General features: G+C 40.6%; 1 protein-coding gene across 1 annotated transcript in view; it reads right to left on the bottom strand.

Moving 5' to 3' along the window:
- The window catches only part of kif5ab (kinesin family member 5A, b), a 113,953-nt gene that overhangs the window by 81,757 nt on the left and 8,680 nt on the right, over window positions 1–23,516 (bottom strand). The window contains exons 2-8 of the mRNA XM_052077271.1: window positions 7,760–7,847; window positions 4,656–4,729; window positions 4,429–4,533; window positions 4,142–4,190; window positions 2,837–2,892; window positions 1,647–1,734; window positions 1,432–1,556 (exon numbers count right to left, since the gene is read on the bottom strand). Of these exons, the coding sequence (XP_051933231.1) occupies window positions 1,432–1,556; window positions 1,647–1,734; window positions 2,837–2,892; window positions 4,142–4,190; window positions 4,429–4,533; window positions 4,656–4,729; window positions 7,760–7,847 (585 nt within the window). The remainder of the gene's footprint in view (window positions 1–1,431; window positions 1,557–1,646; window positions 1,735–2,836; window positions 2,893–4,141; window positions 4,191–4,428; window positions 4,534–4,655; window positions 4,730–7,759; window positions 7,848–23,516) is intronic.

The following is a 23,516-nucleotide window of genomic DNA, read 5'->3' on the forward strand; positions in this document are numbered from 1 at the left end:
AAATGTCGCTCGGAATCCTTTTGACAGTGCCGCTGCAAAGTGTTGGCTTTTTGGAGGTTGAAGTTCAGAGATGTTGTTTGTCTGTGTATTCATGCCAGAGCAGGCAAAGTGACCTCAATTGCAACCGAGGCAACATCTTGCAAAGGAGTGAGTCATTTCAAATAGCAAGCGATTTAAAATGAGAAATTATTCACTGGCCCCTGCTGAATTTTCAAGTCTGCTCACTTATTAATTCTGATGGCTGTTTATTGATTATGGTAAAAGACATGCGGTGTGAATGTCATAAAATGGGGTACATTTTAGTGAATTGCTCCCTGACAACTAATTCAAAATTCCGGGTCCCACAGATTAGTTTGTGTCCATGTGGTTTAACTGGTCATGTATAGAAAGCACATGTGTTTGAGGAATCCATCTTTTTGGTGTTCCAATCTCTATACCGCCACGAGCAAGATTAAAAAATGTCAAAAGATGCCAGGGACATGCACAAGGTTGCAATGGCTTACAAAATATCAACAAAAGACTGAACGGTGAAAAACTATGGAGGCCATTATTCTCAAGAGAAAAGCACACAAAAAGCATGAGCTGCCCTTTTGTCTGAAACTTTGTGCAAGATCGTCCAGCCTTGTAGACTGAGGGTGATCATGAGAAAGCCTCAAAGTACACAGCAAGACTTGAATTTGAAGGCAATTTTGATTTCAGCTGCTAACATAGAAGGCACATGTACAGTAGAGGCCTGCCTTTAAATTTGCCAGATTGTGCTGTGGTCAGATGAGACCAAAATTGAACACTCTCGTATCAACTCGAGCCAAAAAAAAAAAAAAGACTATGACCTTAATAACACCATAACTAAAGCATGGAGGTGGAAATATGGTGTTTTGGGGCTGTCCGTCTCCAATGAGGATAATGAAAAGAGCCATTTAGTGCAAAATCTTGGATGAAAACCTCCCAAGAACACGCAAGATGGATCACGCATGGATCTCCCAGCATGACAGTGATCCAAAGGAGAGTGCTAGGACTGTAGCTCAAGAATAAGCAGATTCAGGTCATGGAGGGATCTCAACAATTTGTAGACCTCAACCAGATGGAAAAAAAATCCTTGTTGAAGCTGAAACTTGGCATTCCCAACCGTCAGTCAAGAAACTTTGGAGAGTTTCTGTCCAAAATCTTTCATGAGCTTTGTGTGAACCTGGTGATGATCTACAAGAAACATCTCTTGATTGTGCTTGTCAACAAGTGTTTCTTATATCTATTAAGTGCAAACTTTTTTTTTTGCATGTGTTTCAAGCACTTTTTTTCATGAGGAAAAATAACAAGTTTTAATTTCATTAGAAGTGAGCACAGTGACAAATTCATCATGGAATAAAATAGTTATTCCTCCCATTTCACACCGATCCCCTTTATGGATGGTTAACTGATGTCCACACTTCGTACCTTCTCACTCCCAGCCAGGTCCACCAGGTAAAGCTTCCCGCTGAGCTTCTGCTCCGTCTCCACGTTCTCCTGTTTGATGTTGATCAGGAAGATGCTGTGACTTCGCGAACTGTGCTCGTTCATGTCTGAGGAACAATACGAATTGGCCGCCGCATCATTTCACGGCTTTGATTCAACATTTACTGCATGTAACGGGAGAAGTATAACGAACTCACTCGTGACGGCGATGTGGCGGTTGACATTTCCCTCGTCTATCACGTCCATGACCTCATCTGGACTGGTGACAAAGCGTTCGGTGCAACCCTTTGGGGGAAGAAAGTCATACGCAAGTATGGGTTCATAAGAAAACACGCGCATGGAAATAAATCATGCGTGATGCAAAAGTTTGCAATTCCAAAACATTTTTGGAATGCAAAGAAATTGAATATTCTTCATTGGCCAAGTCAGTCTGGTCGTAATTCAATACAGTATGCTTCGTGCTTAAGACGAAGGTAAAACAGGTCATGTTTTTATGTATTGGGGGCAAATAGAGAAGGCATCAATACCCTCAAGTGAGCAACAAGTTTTGAAGTCAAATGAAGAAAGCTTTTTACTTCCTCAAGACACGGGCGGAGGTAGTAAAATCAACAAACAAGTGACAACTGAAGACATTTCAGAGCCTAATTGAATACTCTTCAATGGCCAAGTCATGCTTTTCATTGATTTAAGACACAAGTGAAGGCAACAGTTGAAGACTTCTTGAATGGAAAACAGGAGAATGTTCTTCCATGACTAGGCCAGTGGCCTGATCTAAGTCAAACTTCTAACAGCATGCTTTCCACTCAACTGAAGTCACAAGTGAAGGCAGAAAGAGCCACAAATAAACAGTGAGTCCTTCTTGAAAGCACAGAAGTGGAATATTATCCATTTGCCCAAGTTGAATCAAATTGCTGATGTTCTCAAAAATGTAAAACAACAGCAGGACTCTCAGAACATCAATGTAAGACTTTTTGAAGTCAAACAAGTGGAGTATAAATTGACGTCTCAAATAGACACTTACGAAAGAGTAAAGGCATAAGAACAACAACTGAACCTATTTTGAAGTCAAATAAAATAAATAATAAATAAATATTCCTCAGGAGTCTCACCTCAACCAAATCGAGCCTGTTTTTCAATGACCTGACACAAATTATGGCAAAATTATTATAATCCTTTTCAATGGCCAAATGACGTGATCTGATTCTGATCATGCATGTTTTTCACTCACTGCAGACAACTCGAAGGCAGTGAGCGTCACAAATTTTTAAAATAAGCTTTTTTTTTTAGGCCCAATACATGAGAATATTACTTTTGAACAAGACAGTATTGTACAGATGAAGGGGTGATGAAATCAAATCCACAATTGACTGAGTGGAGGATGACTCACCTTCACATAAGGGACTCTGTATTTGTCTTCGTGCACTGACAGATTAGTTTTGTTCACTGCAGAGAAGTGGAGCGAGAGAGTGCAAGGTCACCGCTTCGCATTCCTCTAGCTTGTATTGTTTGACGAGTACCCAGAGCGGACAAAATATTAGGGACAGATATACAAACAGTAATTGAAGGCCCATCGTGTTAATCGAACAATCCGTCTGCCATTGTGGTTGACGTTTGCTCTGTGCCGCCTCACCCTAAGCTTGAGTCAGAGTGCGGTGTTGTCCGTGGGAGTGTGGCTCTCCTTATTAACTTTTTTGTTGGAGGCAAATCACAGGAGGTTAAGTGGAGTCGCTGTTCTCATTTCCACACATTCCTGGCTCACATTCCTCACTCGTAATTAAATTTCACCACACAATGATGCTCGCAACAGCCTGTGTTTGCGTGATGCTTGTAAATCCATCATTTGGGTGCCACTTCATTTAAAATGGTACTGATCTGCTCCTCGGCATACTGATTGGGCTCTCTGTCACCAATTCTTGTCTGTTTGGGCCTCCATCGGATGGAAATGAAGTGCAGTGATACCTTGAAATTCCATCCATTCATCCATCTATCCATTCATCCATTTATTACAACACTTATCCTGATTAAGATTGTGGGCAGAATGACTTTTGGCAGAAGAAGCGAGGTACACCTCTGATCCACTGGTGAAAGGACACTTTGATCCTCTCCTCTTTCATCCATAACTGCTTCAGACAACAAAGTGTATGCAGAAAATTGGTGAAGATCGCACGACTGTCTGTGTCCTATGTGTTGTGTTGTGTTTTTTTTGGTTATTTTGACTTCAAAATGGCGCCGCGAGAGTGGCTGCCTTTCCAGCAGCTCCTATATTTTGTTGTTCTACTTCTTCCTTTCATAACTTTGCTGCTGCGAATTGGGAATTTCTCCATTGCGAGACTAATAATGGGTTTCTTATCTTATCTTACACGTGGATTGGTCGCCGGTCAGTCACAGGGTACGTAAAGACAAACAACCAACATGTTCACTTTGACAGTCTATTTAGGATCTTCAATGTCAGCCGACTCATCGTAGTGACATGTAAACCCTTGGACAATTCAGAGAATCGAACATGTTTTGGGAAACTGGAGGACAATGACAGCTTGGGAAGAAGCTCACCTACAATTTCAATTCAATTTGTAATGAGAATAACGTAGAAAGGATAGAAAATGGATGGCTGAATGGTTAACTTCAATTCTTATCCTGCTTGTACAGTTCATAAAGGCTTTATGATGGCAAGAGTCAGAACAAAACCACGCACCATCTAGCAGGTCCCGAATCTTATCCATGTAGATCTCAAAGTATGATACCTGCAAGTACAAAAAAAAAACATTTGCAAGTGATACATGCACATTGAGATTGGATTCATCTGTTCTCCCACAGCCTTATCCTGCAGCGTAACAAATACTGGGGGATTAGTGCACTCTAAACATGGTGATTTATTGATGCTTGGCTGCTTAGCCTACAGCCGGATTATTACATCACAGGTCCGAGCACATATTGTACTGTCTGTGTGACAAAGCGAGAACGGTCGGAGTCGAAACCGACCTTAATGTGGAATTCCAGGTTCTCGTCCATTGCAAATATGTGCTCAAAAATGTCTTCCGCGATCCTGGGGATGATGCCCATCCCCTGGGGGTCATGAAGGTTTCCCTGTAAGAGATGAGGTGCGAGTGAAGAAGAGGTCAAATGGAGTGTGTGTGTGTGGGGGGGGGGGGGGGGGGGGGGGGCCTGAGGGATGTCACTTTGAAATTATTGATGAGCTCCGACTGTACCTCCATAGTGTGAGTCTTTCCTGAGGCCGTCTGTCCGTAGGCGAAGATGGTTCCGTTGTATCCGCCCAGTACATCTGGGAGAAGTGGGAGAAAGGAGAGAACCGGTGAAAAAAACCCAACCCAAAAACAAATAAAAAAGCTAAAATCTCCCCCAAAAATGATCCCCCAGTAAATTAGGTGAAGTATTATGTTAATATGATGCAAAATTTAGATGTTAACTAGTGCCGCAGTGCCGTTGCCCCACAGCAACAATATTCTGTGTCACGCTGCCAAAACGATAATTAGACCAACTTCAAAATCAACCATACCCAACCGAATGATACACAGACATCAATCCTGAGCGAATCTTTTATTTTTAGTTGTTCCCGGTAGCCTGTCACAACGGCTGACATGACTCCTTTTCCAGACTCTTGAACCATTGCCATCACAAACTGTTGCGACTTACGACTGACTTTTAACAACACAACTGCGTCCTGAAATAATGGTCAATCGCTGATTAAGGGTGCTAAAATAGGACTTCATTACGCTGACACAGCATTCTACGGCGGCTGATGCCATTGTTCAGCGGCGACCCTGCTAGCTGCTAGAAGGGTTGGTGAGAGCTTCCGGATTACGGTACTTTACAAAGGCAGTTTATTAGATGGAAATTACTGCACCTTGATGCTGAAAGCCTGGCACAGTTGTTGTACATTGTATTACTTAGCTCAGTATGCTCTTTACAACTTGTTACAATAGAATCATGTTTGAAAAATGTGGAAAATGTGATGTGTGTATGTGTGTATGCTTTATACATATATATAAATTATAAGACAGACTCACTCAGTCAAGTGGATATTATATAAACAAGACCCTAATATGAAAGAAATGCAAAGAGCTCACATGGTTGTCACTTATCAGGCGCTACAGTGCGCTCAATCCTTTCTCTCAGGTTTTCTGATTTTATGCTCAAGTCATGTTTGCCTCTTCGTTATATCTGCCTCGAAACGCCGTAGAATTAATGTAACTTGACAATTCAGGCCTTTCCTCGCGCTGTCTGTTCAAGTGTCCCACTTGATGCAAACGTGGCACAAAAATGTGAGGCTGAAGTTGGAAAATAATAGATGCAGGTTTTTGAGGGAAGGTGGCAGACGAAAGACTGTCACGGATAATAGCTGACTGTGAGCCACGCCGTGTGCTTTTGGAAACGTGCGTGTCACTGGAATTGTTTTTCTCACATCTAGTTGGAAAAAGCAGCTTATTGCCATAGCCAGTGAATGGACTCTGCTAAGAACTCTGCTAAGGCAGAGCAGCCATAATGTTGTTAACATTCCTTGTTTAATTGCTAAATTTAACAACATGACAAAACTATCTTGGTCCACTGCAGTCCTGTAGGCACTCATGAAATTGAGGAAAACGAATGGTTACTCTGCAAAGATCTTTCAACTCCAAATCGTCAATTGAGGGAGGAGCTACAATGTTAAACTTCACATCTGATTAAGTGGATCTTCCCTTGAGTATTTATGAAAACGCCTTGCACTTCCTGTACAGTAGGTGGCGGTATGCACCAAAGAGCTGTAAAATGTCACACTGAGGAGGACGGACGGATACAGAGACCACTGATGATTGACAAATGACAGACCGGCAACATTTTGTCAAATGCCTACCGTTGCTAACTAACAAACCAACTGAGTGACGAATTGGAAACAAAACATCACCGCTCACTTTTCATGCACGGTGGGTTTTATATAGCCCATCGAGAATACGGCAAAAAGTCATTTGGATTAAGAGGCGGGCATGTCAGTCCGTCAATCATACTTTCATCATTATATAGGTCAGTATATATTATATAGGCCAGTCAGTCAACTTGGGCGACAACTAATTGGCGTTGAGAATGTACTTGTCACACGCAGGCGCAGCACAAGCAGACTCAAGTTTTGAAAAAATACAAGACAAAACTATGTTGTATACCAATGGTGCCCAACCAGTCGATCGCAATCGAGCGGTAGCCCACGGACTGGTCCCAAGTCGATCACAAGGGGTATAGGGGGAAATGGGAAAAAAAATGTGTGTCATCCTTTCAGTTTCACAAAAAAGTATTGATTTAAAAAATATATATATATATATATAATAAAAATGGATGTGGTCTTCATCACCAGAAGTTGTCAGCAGTCAGCAGTTCACATTTGCAGCTTGCAATCAGAGCGGTTGCGGTATATCTTTTTAAAAAATTATTATTCTCATTCAGTTTGTTTCATCTGCAATTCACCAATGGCACTGGCAAAGAATGGGAATGTGGAGCGCCAGGAGAAGCATTTTAAAACAGTCCACGTGAGCATTGATTGTTGTTCATGTATTTTACACGCTGCAAAAGTTTGTCTCGTGCCTGCGCATCAGGTCTGTCACAAAGGTAGGCAGTGATTTTCTTTTCAAAAACTCTTGTATCTCATTTATTTTTCTGTTGCGGTCATGTTAGGGGCCGTTATGGCTTTTGCTCATCATGGCATGCGTGTGTGCATGCACATGCGCTTGTTTACATGAAAGATAAGATATCCTTTATTCGTCTCACACTGGGGAAATTTACAGCCTCCAGCAGCAAGAATGTATGTAGAAAGAAGAAAGGAGACAGAGAAAAAAAATAAAAAAAACAACAAACATCTTTCAATTAAATACAATATGAACACAAATGGATAAATAAAATGAATGCGCACGCATTCGTGTGTGTATTCCTGTACGTGCGCTAAGGGTCGATCGCAAAGGTTGGTTGGCTTGAAAAGTAGATCTTCGGTCAAAAAAGGTTGAGCCGAAAGGTATACCACAGCAGTCTGTGGTATACCTTTCGGTCTCACAGACAGCAATGACATTGTCCCGTATGTTTTGTATTTCACCAGTCATAGTATGTTCTCAACACTAATTGATTGTCGCCGATGGTAACTGACTGGACCTGCCTAAAAAAATAACAGTAGGATGACTGACCGACTGATGTGCCCACTTTTGTCATTGTGTATTGACCCATGTCAGTCGGGTGCATCGCTCTTCAAACCGCTCAGATTTTTTCCAAATCAAGGTCCTTGCGGTTAAGCCGTTCCAGAGTAGAAGAAAGCAACATTTTAGTTCTGGGAACTCACCTTTCACAATGTGCTTGGCACAAGTGTTGTAGACCTGCTCCTGGGTGGCATTTGTGGGGAACACCTGGTCAAACACAAAGCACCTCCCCTATAAAAGAATGACACACCATTTTTGTTACATTTCACAAAGCAAAGGTCCCCCCCCCATCATCAGCCATCATCAAAAGATGTTTCTATAAAAGCTGCCAGTATATATTGCCACTGACTTGCTTTATGGAGGATGTATCCCTGGCATCTACACACACATGTATTATCACGCTGTGCTTGTGTCTTTTTTCCTTTGTTGCTGCAAATATCGGGTCCACACAGAGCAAGTGGCTGGAGGTGAAGCCATTAAAGGCAGCATTCGACGACTTGCTGAGCCAAGTCAAGCGAGTAGGGCAAATATTGTTGCAAGGAGGAGAAATGCATTCAGCTAAACAAATGGCATAGCTGAGGTGTCGAAAGCAACAAAAATTGAGTCCTTTGTCAGTCTAAAGCCCATTAAAGCACTCATATGAAAAATTGAAAATAGATACTGTATATGTTCATCCATTTTGTTTCAACCAGTACATTTTGTTTCCCCATATTTTGATCACTCCTTTTAATCTCCAAGAACTAAGCAGTGAAGCTCCAGTAAGTGATGGTTTGTTTAATTTGCTACATAACCATGGTTATGTAGTTACTTTAAAAATGTATTCAGATGACTTAGTTACTAGGTACCTGTTAAAAAATGTGGTTAGTCCTGTAATCCAAGTACTATATTATTAAAGTAATCTAACTTGGATACTTTTGGATACCAAATATATAAAATCAATTCAAACAAACAAAATGTGATTTTTTTCGGGTAGTCTGTTTTTTTTTTTCATCTTAAAGCGGTTTAATATGCATGCTTTCGGCTGGAGGAAAGCTTAGCCTGGTAGGTCAGGCCATTGGTTGTAGAGGTTTTATCTGTTTGTTCGTTGGTGGGTCATTTAGTTGTTCGTGTGTTAGTCAGTTTGTAAATTAGTCAGTAATTAGGTTATCAAGCTAGTTACCTATCCAGTCAGTCAGTCGGTTGGTTGGTTGGTTGGTTGGTTGGTTGGTTGGTGAGTTGTTTGGTTAGTAGGTTAGTCAGTCGGTCAGTCAGCCATTTTCCATTATTTAGTTAGTTACTCAGTCATTCAGTTGTTTATAAAATTAGTCCATTCATCAGTTTTTAGTAGTTCAGTTGATCGGTCAGTCCGTCAGTTTCAGATGCTTTATCCGTTTTTTTAGTTGGTCAGTCATTTAGTTGTCAGTGTGTTTGGTTAGACAGTTTGTAAGTTAGTCAGTAATTGGGTTACCAAGGCAATTTATGGATGCAGTAGCATACATGATGTGCAGTATATACCGTAATAGTATACAGATACATTGGCTCTCTACTTCCATAGTGATTATCATGAGTAAGGAGTGCCAGAAGAAAAGCTATATAATGACTTCAATTTTCGTTAACGACCAAATTCTCCCATTGTTAATGTAAAGCACTAAAATCCCCAAAATATAGGCTTTTAAATTTTAAAATTCTGTTGCCACTCATCCAGTGTAGATCAATTAGCCATGTACTATGCATCCCCAGTTGTTCCATCTTTTTCAGTGTTACATAATCTACTATATAGAGTTGCTTTCTATAAAGGCCATACAATCCAGGGAGCCACTGAGCCAAGATTACATCCTTTGAGATAAAGCGCACACTCAATAATCCCCCGCAGTATGACTACAGAGGGGATCTACTGCTTTTCAGCATTTGTCTTTTTTCTTCTGCAACGCAGTTCACGAAAAACGGCATGTGGCAACTGAGTCTCACTTGTGACTTATATTATAATAAGAGTAATATTTAACCTTTTCAATCACATAAAGGTTTTATTTATCAAATCTGTCAAGGGACATTTGTCTTGTTTAGAATAAAGGCGTCCACCAGCCTGGCACTGATTCATGTTGACGTGACAATTATTTTGGAGTCAAGTCGGCAAAATTGAATCAACTACACCATTACATTTAATAAGTTACCAGAATGAGCTTTTCCATAACATTTTTCAGCCTGTTTTGCGATGTACGTCTCACAAAACTTTGGAACATCACTTTAAGCGAGCATAACGGGATTAAGTTTCACTTTCTTTTGCCAAGTCACTAATTCCAAAGAGAAGGAGCAGAATCAACAACAAGTGAAATAGAGAAACTGGCCTCATACTGTGAGATCCAATACAAAAACTGCTCTTAAAAGGAACATGAGACTCGAAACCTGACATACAGTACGAAACATGATGACAAGAGACAACAAAACATGATGGCAGGACACAAGATAATGATGACTTGACACTTGAAACGAGAGATGAAATACAGCACATGAAACATAATGACATGAAACAACATAACACACGTGACACGGAACATGAGATAGGACGCATGGGACTGGAAGGCATGAGACACGACGACATGAAACAGAAATGAGAAAGAAGGCATGATCATGCATGCTGGTATAAAACATGAGACGAGGAGATGCGACGGCATGACACATAGCATGAGAAAAGGAGACGCGAGATATGAAATTCAACACAAGGAATCATGAGGCACAGGACATCAGGCAGGAGCCATAACACATGATGGCATGAAGCAAGAGACAATGAAACATGGCACTGATGGCATGAGACATGACAAATTAAACAAGGTAATAATATCTGCCCTGTATGCAGTTTATCATTACGGTTACAGTTCGCAGTGCTACTTTCTAAACAGGTTTCCCCTATTTTGTAGTTTAACCCCTCAAATATGACCACTGACATTTTAATCTTCCTCATCACATTATCACATTATCAAATATATCCCTATAAGCCAAGAAAATTGGTTTCTATTGGCACTGAGTGATTTTATATTGACTCTGGCAAACATTCAGCAAAAGCTCTCAATGGATGTTTGCTACTTAATCTTATCAATCTTCTCTTTTCCCCAAGTTCCCTGAACCAAAAAGGTTCTGTTTGCCGTCCTTTCAATATGACCTGCCGTTCCCTGAAGAGCCAATTGGTTGCTCCAGTTGCGGGAAGCGCCCTGCTGTCGAGGTTCCACTCGAAGGACATTACTTACACACGCCTGTTCTCCAGCTTTGCAAGCACAATAGCAAACATATTATTAAACGACCGCATCAACATTTTGCGTATTTGTCTTTATAAAGGCAGAATCTTTGCGTTGCATTGGATTGGGAGTAATCTATGAAATTTCCTGAAGAAATGGTGACACCAGGCATGGCGGGCGATTAAAATAAAAAGGTCATTTGTTCCACTCAGCTGAATGAGTTAGACATAGAATGGGAGCAGCATAACACAATGACATCCCACTTTACAGCTGCCGCGTTGCATAAAGGGATTTGATGCTTGTGACAGAGGGAGGGGATGGCTTTCCCTGACAACAACATTAGCTGTACTTGCACAATCTAATGAGATCCGGTATCTCAAAAACCCTCCCTTTACAAAGTTAATCAAGCCCCAGTCCATACTGTGAAAATCACTTTCATCCATCTGCATAAGATCCATCCCTTAGAAGCCCGTCAAAGAGCATATGTGGGCAACGAAACTTTCATACTCACATTGGACACCTGTAGACAGAATCTTAGAATCTTCAGTTACGTAACCTAAGGTGACTTTTGGTGAGAGAGGAAAGTCCACCCTGGACAGATCAGCACTCCACACAGCGCAGATCCATCCATTTTGCATACCCTTTGTCACAGATGAGCTGGAGCCTATCGCAACTGACTTTTGGAGAGGGAAGTGTGGCAAATATGGAAGTGGTATCCAATTGACGCATTCATGAATCCATCTATCCATCCATCCATCCATTCATTTACTTCCACGTACCCAGGGTGGCGTCAGGGAGGCAGTAGCCCTAGCAAAGAAGCCCAGACTTTACCCGTCGCAAGTCACTTCATCCAGCTCTTCCGGTCCAGACAGACCCTGCAACATGTCACTTAACGATTATCTGCACCAACTGCACAACCGTCATAGTTTTATATCGCACCACTGATCACTATATCTCTGCATGATGACTCTGCACATTTTCGCACGGCTAACATTGGTTTGCTACTACTGCACAATGGTACCCTTACATTACAGAAAGTCTTTGCTTACTTATTTGTCATGTCCTTGTTTATCGTAGGTGCTTCTTATTGATACTAGTGTAGCCTGTACGACCGGTGTCAAATTCCTTGTGTGTTCTACATACTTGGTCAATAAAAATGATTCTGATTCTGATTTTATGGAGGGTTTCAAATAAACACTAAGTCCTGTGTCAATTGTCCACACGGACCAAAAAAAATCGCCGCTGTCCGCCACAGGAAGTAAAAGACTAGATTCAGGAAGATGGAAGGAGGACAAAAGGAAATCAAGGGAAAAATATAATAAAATAATACAGATGCTTGATGTGAAGAGAATTAGACATCAGACATGAAACATGTGACATGATGACCAAAGCCACGAAACAGTAAGTGCCAAACATGAATCCTCAAACTTGACTACTGAGATGTTAGAGAAAAGAAGTGTCGGGCACAAGAACCATCTGTGTCACACTTTCTCAGAAATGAATTAGATGTCTAAAATGCCTCCAGATTTAATGAAGATCTGTCTTCCCCTCGAGTGGAGGTTTCGGGAAACCACAGCCTGCTCATTTTATTCTTTCTGCATAATTTTGCTGAAGTCATTTTCTTGGGGAATAAAGTCCCATGTGAGAGGAATAATCTATACAATTAAAGAGCATGCGGCTGCCAACAAGAGAACGACAGCGAGTGAGGAATCTCAAGCTGGAGAAATGTGTTTAACGAGCAGGGAGGTGGAACGTAGCACTTGATCCAGTCTTATTTGAATTGCTTTTTTTGCTGTAATTGAAGGCATTACAAGGACAAATAAATAAAACATAATATGAGACCTGTGACAATTTCAGTTAAGCACCTTACAAAGCAGTTCAACCAAAAACATTTTAGGGTGTATTCAGTATACCGACCATAAAATGAATGCTTCTAGTCCCCACTGCTGCATCACCGATTCAAGAGAGACACCTCAAGAAATTTAAAACACGAGATATGGAACAGGAGACGGGGACCACCAAACCACGAAAGACATAAATCTTGAGACAGTAAAGATGACACATGAGACCGGAAACGTGAGATATGAAACATAAAACGGGAAATATGAAAAATGAAAGAAGAGACATGAGACATGAAGACCCTGTTCAATTTTCTGCCTCAGCTGGAAGGAAGGGCGTTTCCCTCCAGTCGGCACACCTGTTCCTGGTCATCATTAGCCTTGTATTGAAGGATTCAGACTTCTGCTACTCCTTGCCAGATTATTGACCTTGCTTGCTGTCGTGCTCAAAGTGTTGCATTCTAGAACTCTCGATGTTATTCATAGTCGCAATATATTTTTAGTTGTTGCATATTGTCTGACTAGAAATGAAACATGACAAGATATAAGACACCATGATACTTGATAACATTTTAAAGGAGACAAAATTTTGAACGTTACAGTATTTTAAGGCACTACTATGTTGAGAGCAAAACAATCATGATCATGATTAATCTGTCAATTATTTTGTCGATTAAACCGTGAACTGGATTTTAAAATAGGATGTTTTTCATTTCCATCCCTTTAGACAAAAAATATATACTGTATATATATAGCAGAAGAGTGCAGACCCCCCCCCCCCACACACACACACATAAATGATTATTCAGCTCATGGTTTTCTCAAAAGATGTCAGAAAAAATAGTCAGAGTGCGCACTTTGCTTGACATTGCAGAAACAGAAACAGACTTGCTTGGGTCAGGGAATGACATTGGCAGGTAAACTGCAAGATCTCCCCTTGCAGAAGTTAGGAGTTGTCCGTGCATGTGAGGTCAGCAATTGGAGACCGCCTTGCACCCACGACTGTGTGTCCGTGTGTGGCCCCCACCAATAGTTGTGCTACATGGTCAGGGGGTTGCTGTTAAAATGTTTTTAAGATGATAAGGATATCTTATCTTATCTTATAATGATGATAAATTGTGCAAGGAATTGATTTCTACAATGATTCTGAGGATGCTGCCATTTTTACACTGACCGCCAAAGAGGGCCAATGAATCTGCTCTCTGAGAGGACTGCAGTAATAGGAGAATATTTACTGCTGAGATTTGGACAACATCAAGTTAAAAACGGCATCTAAACGATGAATTGATTATCAAAACTAATTATCGATTGATTTGATAGTTGATTAGCTGCAGATTAATCAATGAATTGCACCACTAATTATGTCTCAGTTTCAATCTCGGTTAAGTTAAAATGCATGTTATACTATGGAAGTATCTGAGGTAATTACAGATAAACTAATCAGAATCTGCTGACAAGCTATTTTCCATCTGGTCAGCCGCAAAAGGTCACTTATCAACGAAAGGCCAATGCGTCAGTTTAAATGGGTGACAAATTACACAAGTCTGAAATGTCACTTACAGTGAGCACAAGCAGACGCACACATATCGGCTTGGAGCTACAGTCATATAATCAAAGGACAAAACAATTGGGGCCCTACTCCTCACTCAGAATGAGTGAATTGTTCATTTCGTGTGCATTTTACTTTTTGGCCACCACTTCAGGGTGGATTGTGCTTCTCTCACCAAAGGTGATTGGGGATATAGGCTTCAGTCAACCCTTAATGAGGACGTGGTGAAGAAATTAGTTGGATTGAAAAAAAATCAAAAGTAAAAACCAACCGAAGTTGGACCCACTGTCCTGAAATGGAAATCTAGTTCACTACTGGAAGAATGTTTCAACACAAAGCATTCCCACTTTCCACTTTCCCTCAAGACATATTGCCAAGTATTTGAAAGGCTGAGCTATGTGAGATAAAAAACATTAAGCCACCCACACATTCTGAGGCAGATGAGGAGGCCGCTCAGTGGCTTGTCTCGTCTTGACCGACTGGCTCTTTGTTTCCGTTAGTCACCATCTTGTTTGATATATTTTTTTTAATACACAGAGAGTGAGAGACAGAGAGAGAGAGAGAGAGAGAGAGAGAGAGAGAGAGAGAGAGAGAGAGAGAGAGAGAGCTATCTATATACAGATATAGATATGGATATAGATATACCCCCCCCCTCCCACACACACACATACACGCACGTCAAGCTTGCAGCCACAACAGACAACATCATGAGCAGCTCTCTTCATTATGACTGCGAGTCAAAGTGTATTAGCAGAACATTCTGGGTTCCCCGCCCCCTCCCCGATTCACTCCTCTGAGAGGTCCAGCAAAGCACAGTTGACTGGCAAACAGCCTTCAGGGCAGATTGCGTAGTTGTAGTCATGCATGGTGCTGGGGAAAATACACTGGTGTTGATCCCTCTTGGAATTCTTGTGTTAATTATTAGTCCTATGAAGAAAGAATGACAAATCAAACGTAAAAACAGCACACACTAATATTAGAGTCCACCAGGATCATAGTATGTTGTATTTTTAAACATTTGTTTTTATTTGGTTCTATGCTGCTCTGTCGAAATCTTGTATGTACACAATAAACTCATCAGTGCCGCAAAAAAAGGTGAAAATTGTGTTGTGTTTATTATTTTACTTTATGTTAACTGTTTTCTTAAGCACTTTGTTACAGCTGTTGTAAAAGCGCTATATAAATCAGGATGTATTGTATTGTATTTCAAGTGTTTCAATTTGACTTGTTTTATCACATGAGGTGTTTTTCCCCATTGACAAAATACAAGCAAAAGTGGAAAAACGAGTTGCCAGAATTGTTCCTTTGTAACTTTTCACTTATCACGGATACACACACACACACACACACACACACACACACACACAAATGCGCTTAACATATGAATAGAAGAGGACGGTGGAGAGAATAATTAGAAGGCATTTAGTCAAGGGTGACCAGATGAGAAAAAGATTTAAAAGCTGGCTTTGTTTCCGCTCCTGGAATCTTATAATCTTTTTAATGAATATCATGTAGCATTCGGGCAACACAGTAAAATAGTGGTTGGCATGCCTGCCTCACTGTCAAGAGATCTGAGTCTGAACCTCCATTAGAAATTCTCTAAGTGTATCTCATATCTTCTCGGCCCTTCTTAGTATCCCATGTCATAAAAACTACGAACAAAGGTCTTCCTCCAAATCAACATCACCTACTTTCTGTGGGTGAGTGCATAAATGCCTCGAGGCACTTTTTGGAGGAAATACGATGTCTTGCCACACGAGATCAATCAACCCAAAAAAAACATTTTAACTGCATTAGAACCCTGATAGTTTCAGCAGTTGAGTAAGTAAATGTCAACTACATTCATTTATGAGGAACTGTGGTAAACAAGAGTTCACCAATGTATATTTTTAAGAACAGATAAAGGCCTCACCCCTCATAACCATCTTAACAATAATAGACATCTGTTACGTTCAGTGGGTGAGGAAAAAGAAAGGTTATTATGAACATCTATCAACCTATCTGTCCATCCATCCATCCATCCATGCTTGCTTCAAATGGTGACGAGTCACAGAGATGACTAAGATGTTTCGTCACTCAAAGTCACAACGCTGATGGCTGTGGAGGGTTGCCCGCAATGTCACATTTGATAGAGCCTTCCGGCATGTTCACAGCCACACACGCACGCACACACGCACTCGCATAAATTCACTGTGATACCTATAGAAAGCCTACACGTGTTATTTAGCCGAGGAGGAAATGGGTCACTTCCCATGCTTCCCAATTGATTACGACTTGAGGCGCCCACAGAGGAACTCCCGTATCAGATGTTGTCACACTCCACAGGATCTAACATATCGTCGAATGGCTGATGGCTTCGCTGTATGCTTTTTATCCCATGCCGCATATTCACGAGATTCATTTGGTTCTACAATAAATGATTTTGTTGCAGGACAAGAGAAAGGTGCTCTTAAGTTAGAACCCTCAGTTTGTTGTTTGTTAAGATTGTCACTGAGTGTGTAAAATGAATGTGTAAAGTCAGCCACTAAACAAGGTACAATCATCCGTTGCACATATTTATCAAGAGCAAAATGTGCCTTGGCTAAATAAAGTTTAGGTCCAGACGAGCGCATGCGCACTTGCATGAAAACCACATATATTGCCACATGTATAGTATAGTATAGTATAGTATAGTATAGTATAGTATAGTATAGTATAGTATAGTATAGTATAGTATAGTATCTCGTTGCAAAATTGTAATGAATGTCATTTTATTCAAAATCCTTCCAGAAAAGCTACATATGCCTACCGTTCATTTAATAAGCACAGCAGCAGTAATTAACGCGGATGATCGAGACTGCAAAAAGCGCCAATTGCGCTAACGTGAGATGTCATAGTGTAATAGAGATCCTGTGACATTGTAGTGAGCCATCCTCTGCCACCAGAGGAAAACGCATGCATTCTGCCATCAGAAGGGAGCCCTGCTGATGACCGCATATGACTAGTGATGAATAATACAAAGACCATTAGAGGCTATTGTAAATTGTAAATGTAGCACTCATTTCTGGAAGCCGTTTAGGTGGCTAGTCAGGAGGAAATGGCTGGTGGAGGACTCAAAGAAAGAGCACTGCAGGCTGGAATTGTCAGATTTAGCATTGGGATCATGTCTATTCTTTTGCTGTAGTCACTGAGCCATGACGTGAGTTAATTTGGATTACAAAAGCGCCTTGGGGGAGAAGAAAAACAACACACGCGCAATGGGCATTAGCATAAAATGAAAATTGGTTCAGAAAAACAAAGTCCTTGCAGGTGAAGTGGAATGGACTCTCCTCCTCTGGGAGTTATTTTTATTTATTTTTTTCTAACAAGCTGTTGGAGTGTGTCTGTGGGAAAACTCTTCCTCAACAAACTCATCATGCAACAAGGACACAAGAGAAGGATTTTTTCCAACAAATTATTCGCAAAACTGTCCACTTCACCTGTGGACAGAGTGCAAGTGCTATTTCGAAAAATAAAGAAAGAAAAAAATTGGATATATGGGCCTTGTGATTGAATGATTATCGGTACAGTGTTGATCCGCTTCTTTGACCTAAAGTCAGCTGTGATAAGCGGGATGAATGTATAGTATAATGTAGATGTGAGTGGATAGTCTTGTGGATCGAGATGGATATAAATAGATGTAAACTAATGTATTTTGACAGCATTAATCTCCACGATATATGATGCCCAGTCCAGGGAAGCCCCCCCACCCCGCTTCTGTCACCAAAATTCAGCTAGAATGAAATAACAACTCACCTACAACCCTAATGCAGTTAAGTGATATACAGTAGAAAGCTGATGGGCGGCTAGCTGGAAAAAAAGATGATACAACCTGCAATTGACTGGAAAACAGTGCATGGAGGAGCCCCACTTCTCTCCCCCAAAGCAATTGTGGAAAAGGCCCAGTTCACCTCACAACCAAAGTTATAGGTGATAGAGTTCAGATCACCTGCCACCTTGAGGATGACAAGTGCTAGAGAAAATGGATGGATGGATTATAATCCTGCAATTGACTGCTATTTAATCCAAGGTACGCTTCTTTTGCCAAAAGTCAACTGTGATAGAACCCAACTCGCTGATGACCCAAATTAAGATCCGTACAATGATAAAAAAAATAAATAGACAGATGGATAGATAAAACAATTTTGTGATTGACAGGCAGACAGTGATGCCCACTTCTCTCACCAAAGTTTAGCTCCAGATCACCCATGACACAAATTATGACAAGTGCTACATAAAAAAAAACATGATGGATCACAAACAACACTTATTCCTGTGATTGACTGCAGACTGGTCCAAAGCGTACTCCACTTCTGTCGCCAAAAGTCAGCTAAAACAGGCTGAAGGTCACCCACACACAACCGCGAGGATAAGCAGTACACGAAAGTGGATGGATTGATGGATGGATGATTATGTTAATCCCTGTGATTTAATGGTTATCATTCCAGGTTTATGCCACATCTCTCGCCAGTTGTCAGCTGTGATACTCTCCAGATCACATCAAAATCAGGACGAACATTTTAAAAAAATTAATAGACGGATTGACAATAACAATAGTGCCTGCGATTGATTGATGATCGGTTTAGGGGTGTTCCCCGCTTCTCTCGCCAAAAAACAGCCAGGCTAGATTCCAATTACCACAGACTTTAATGAGGACAAGCGGATTAGAAGACTGATGATCATCGATCCTTGAAGTGAGGTCATGTGGATCATAAAAGGCCAAAAACAAGCATGGGATCACATATTACCATAAAATTATTTAACAGAGAAGGCGAAGAGGTAATTACAAAAAAAAAAAATGCACACACTCTTTTCTACTTAATTATTCTGCATGCCAAGTGGGTGCCGAAACACATCAGCATCAAGCAGCCCACAGCCTACAGTGGTGTCGGCTGAGACCACGGATTAAAAATAAATATGCGCTAAAGTTTTTTTAGGGAGACAGACAAGACAAATGTGAACTAAAAGCAGGGTTAATGGATTTGATTTTAAAATGAAACACACACACACACACACTGGAATTAAGTTTAAAAGCAGCGGTCTCAAGTGTGGGTTGAATACAGTACATTGATCTGTGATTAATTAAGACATCAGCGATGTTCACTTGATGCTGTCCACTTTTGCCTATTGCTCAGCTAATGTAGCAGATGTACCCATGTCAAGCCATGCGCTTCACTACCTCTGGGGCACCGCCATTGCACGAATGGTGAAAGGATGCATTAATGCGCCCTCAAGCTCAAAACCCTGTGAGTTATGCCCTCTTCCCCCTGCAGGAGTGACATGGGCAGTGAGCATGTTTACAAAAGTGGCAGGAGCTTATCTAAGCCCGGCACGTGTGTGGGCTGAACGACGGCAAAGATGAGCATGAGAAAGCAGCGGTTGTTGCAGCGTAAAGCCTAAATCTAAAAATATTTATCAAAGGAGAGGGGATGCTGGGAAACGATTTCGTCTTGGCTGTGTGGGAGGGGATATTAAGACTTTTTTTTTTCCTCTTAGCATGTTACTATTTAGACACCCAAATTATTGAAACAATTGTCCATGTAACCCTCAATTGTGAATGGGTCCAAAATAACCCAAAGAGGGTCAAAAAAATCGTTTATGACCTCGAAGAAATCATGTCAGTCTCATTTTGACCCAATTTGGATTATCTTTCACTCAACTGTTTTTCTTTTAAATAAGACAGTTGAGTGAACGCTGGCGCGTTTGGGCTGCCACTGCTCAACCCGTATTGTTTTGTGTTTTTTGTTATTGTAAAGTCTCCTTGGGTGTCTGGAAAGGCGCTTATAAATAAAATGTATTATTATTATTGAGAGTATACAGTATATGCAGTTTTAACATTTTAAATTACATTTACAGTGGTGCCTTAAGATGCACAACTATTTTATTCCATTACCATGCTTGCAACTCAAAAGGTTTGCAAATCATTAAATAATGGAAATGCCAAATGCCCACCCTTGCATTTTTTTAATGATAAAACAATCACTCTATCATATTTTACTTACACAGCAAACAAACAGTAACGACATTATTAAATCGAATTTAAAATAAATTCACAGTTTTTGCCACAGCATCGTTGAACACACGGATGTGCTGAACAATGAGACTTCTCACATTTCTCATCTCATTAGCACGGCTCTAACATTAAGACAATCCTTGAAGAGGATAAAGGATATATGACTGTGAGCACTGCTACATTGTCTTTCTACTGTTCAATCCATTCTTTAAACCTGCATCCCACTGAGCTACTAAGGTTTGCAAGTGTTTGTAACCCGATTGAATGTTGTTTTTTTTGTTTGTCCGTCAGAAAAACTATTTGCGACCATTAAAACTGTTGGGGAACATCTTTGCGACTGTTTGTGACCTTGAACGGACCCTGACTAAAAATCATCATTCACTACGTTCGCAAACACTCGCAAGCTCCTCACTTATAGCACCGCAACATTGATTCTCTTTAACATTAACATTAAGCTATCAGACTGAAAGGCTAAACTGTGTTTGTCGTTTTTCAACAGGGGAATGTCAATAAACGCCTCGACGCAAAGCAACTGATTGACAACCAGTCCCGAGTGGATCTCTTGCCAAAAGTCAACAGGGATAGGCTCCAGCTCACCCGCATCCCCAACTGGGACGGGTGGCACATAAAATGCATGGATGGATGTGCCAGGCAACCAGACCTGCTCCTCTCGCCCAAAGTCATCTGGGAAAGGCTCCAGCTCACATGTGATCTTAATGAGGACAATAAAGCCACCGAAAATACATGAATGGATGCACTCTCTGATTGGGTGCTAAGCAGCCCAAGATGTCTGGTCTTAATTGAGTGCTCCTTTCCCAGACAAAAGCGGTTCGTACTCGTAATAATCACATCCCTGAGCGTGCCCCTTGGAGGCGTTGAAGCCCAACAAAACTTCACTTCCAAAAAATGGCCACCAATGTCATGGCCATATGAGTCATTACAGTATGAAATATGTTAAAAACAGTTGTTGGAGACAGTGAGAGATACGGGTAGCGAGTTGGAGGATTGGCCATGATGCCAAGCAGCGGCGATAGCATTCAACGGGAGAAATGAGCTCACGTCTTGACCCGGCACTGCAATCCCATTACAGTGTCCTAATTGGATCGGGTGTGTACTGTGTAGCAAGAGCATTAGAGCACTTTAGTGTGCTCAGGGGAGACATTCGGACATTCCATTTGTGATTCTGCTCTCGGTTTGCAGACAACGCAAGGCAAGTGCATGGGCGGGATGCAGGGGGTATCAAATCAGCTTGCATGGTAGTGTATAAAGTTGAAATAATCAAGTTTTATTTTGCTTATTTCCTATTTATGGGCCAGGAGTGTTTTCACACAAACATTTACTGTACAGTAATTATGACTATCACAAACCTACGATAACACAGTGATGGTATAAGGTGCGTTGCAAGGTGTGTTACAACAGTTTGGGATTGTTATTGATGTATTTTTTTTACTTTTGGTTTTCAAATTCACTTGGTTTAGATTAGTTAACTTTTTAGAGCGGGTTTGATAGTATTATTCATGGGTTTTTTTACTTGGATGTTTGAGTATTTTAGTTTTTTAGATATGGAGCATTTGTCAAATGCAAGATAAAAATAAAAAGTCACAGTATCATGTAATAATATTGTATAAGAATCTACCTGTATACTATACTATTATATTAGTACACTAGTATACTATAATATATTAGTATACAAAATATACTGTAATTATAGCAAGTTTTAATTAGTTTTATAAATGTGAAATGCAGTTTCAGTTCGTTATCTTTTTTAAACACTCATTTTATTGTCATGGCAGGTTAATGTCATGCACGGCAGGTGAATGCAGCACTTAAAATTGTGCATAGGGGTGAGTGTGAGCACAGATGGTTGTTTGTCTATGTGTGCCCTGCGATTGGCTGGCAACCAGTTCAGCGTATACTGTACTCCGCCTACTCCACGAAGACAGCTGGGATAGCCTGCAGCACAACCACGAGCCTTGTAGGGTTAAGCAAATTGGAAAATGAATGGATGGACTTGACAGCAAAGTCACCTGGCCTTAACCCCATACAAAATGTATGGGGTATTATGAAGAGGAAGATGTGGTACGTCAGACCCAGCAATGCAGAAGAGCTGAAGACCACTATCTGAGCAACCTGTGCTCTCATAACACACTGATAGTCTCCACGCCACGTCGTATGGCTGCAGTAATTCAGGCAAAAGGAGCTCCAGCTATGTATTGAGTGCTGTACATATTCATATTTGTCAGATTTATACTTTTCGTTTGGCCAACATTTCTAAAACTCCTTTCTTTGTCATTATTCCAATTTTCTGATATAGTGAATTTGGGTTTTTCATTCATTTTAAAATATAATCATCTAAATTAAAATGAATTAGCACTTGAAATGTTATGCATTACACAAATTTCACCTTTTCAATGGTATTCCTGAAATAAATCAACATTTTCATAATAATCGCATTTTTTTGACGAGCATCTGTACTATGTTAAATATATTAATGCTTACATTATTAGTTACATTTAAAAAAGCAGTCATTATTGAGTAATGCATTAGGCTACTTCGTAATGTGGTACCACTATCAATGTTTAATACACAGCACTCGGGTCAGTCGCATAATTACGCACCTCTATAAACCACAGAAGCCAGGGGGAAAAACAACCAATCAAAGAGAGAAATTGTGTGATTGACGACATTTCAATCATTTGGTGTATTTTTTTTAAACAACACACATGACATAATTGATTTGGGGTAGAGACACATGATAAGTTATAATCTATGGCAAGTCTCCATTTAGAAATCTAGGTTATGTTGTTGCATAGAGATGGAATATCATTTTAAACTGAGAACCCACTGTAACAGCAAAGCCAAAAGGGGTTTGCTGGGAAAAAAACAAAAACAAAAAAATAATAAAACAGAGTCAGCTGCACAACATCTGTGCTGTGACGCAATTCCTCCAGGCGGCATTACTGTGTTCTATTGCAACAATGGGTATGGAAACTCATCTCCAGTCGTTACACAGAATCACAACATTTATTTTACAGCTGCAACCCATATCAGAGCTTGGTCAATTAATACCATTAGTGAACATCCAAACTTGTAAGACTTGTAAGCACACTGGGGAACGACAGCCAAGAAGAGTTAATCCATAAAATTATAAACAAGTGTGCAGAAAATAATGGATCAATTACTCTTGTTGTCCACATTTATAGTGGACCCTTTTAACATGGGTGAGAGAGTGCAAATTCACAGCAAACAATTCAGCAGCTTGTGATCACTTCA

Source organism: Hippocampus zosterae, chromosome 9 (assembly GCF_025434085.1).
Source record: "Hippocampus zosterae strain Florida chromosome 9, ASM2543408v3, whole genome shotgun sequence".
Lineage (NCBI taxonomy): Eukaryota > Metazoa > Chordata > Actinopteri > Syngnathiformes > Syngnathidae > Hippocampus > Hippocampus zosterae.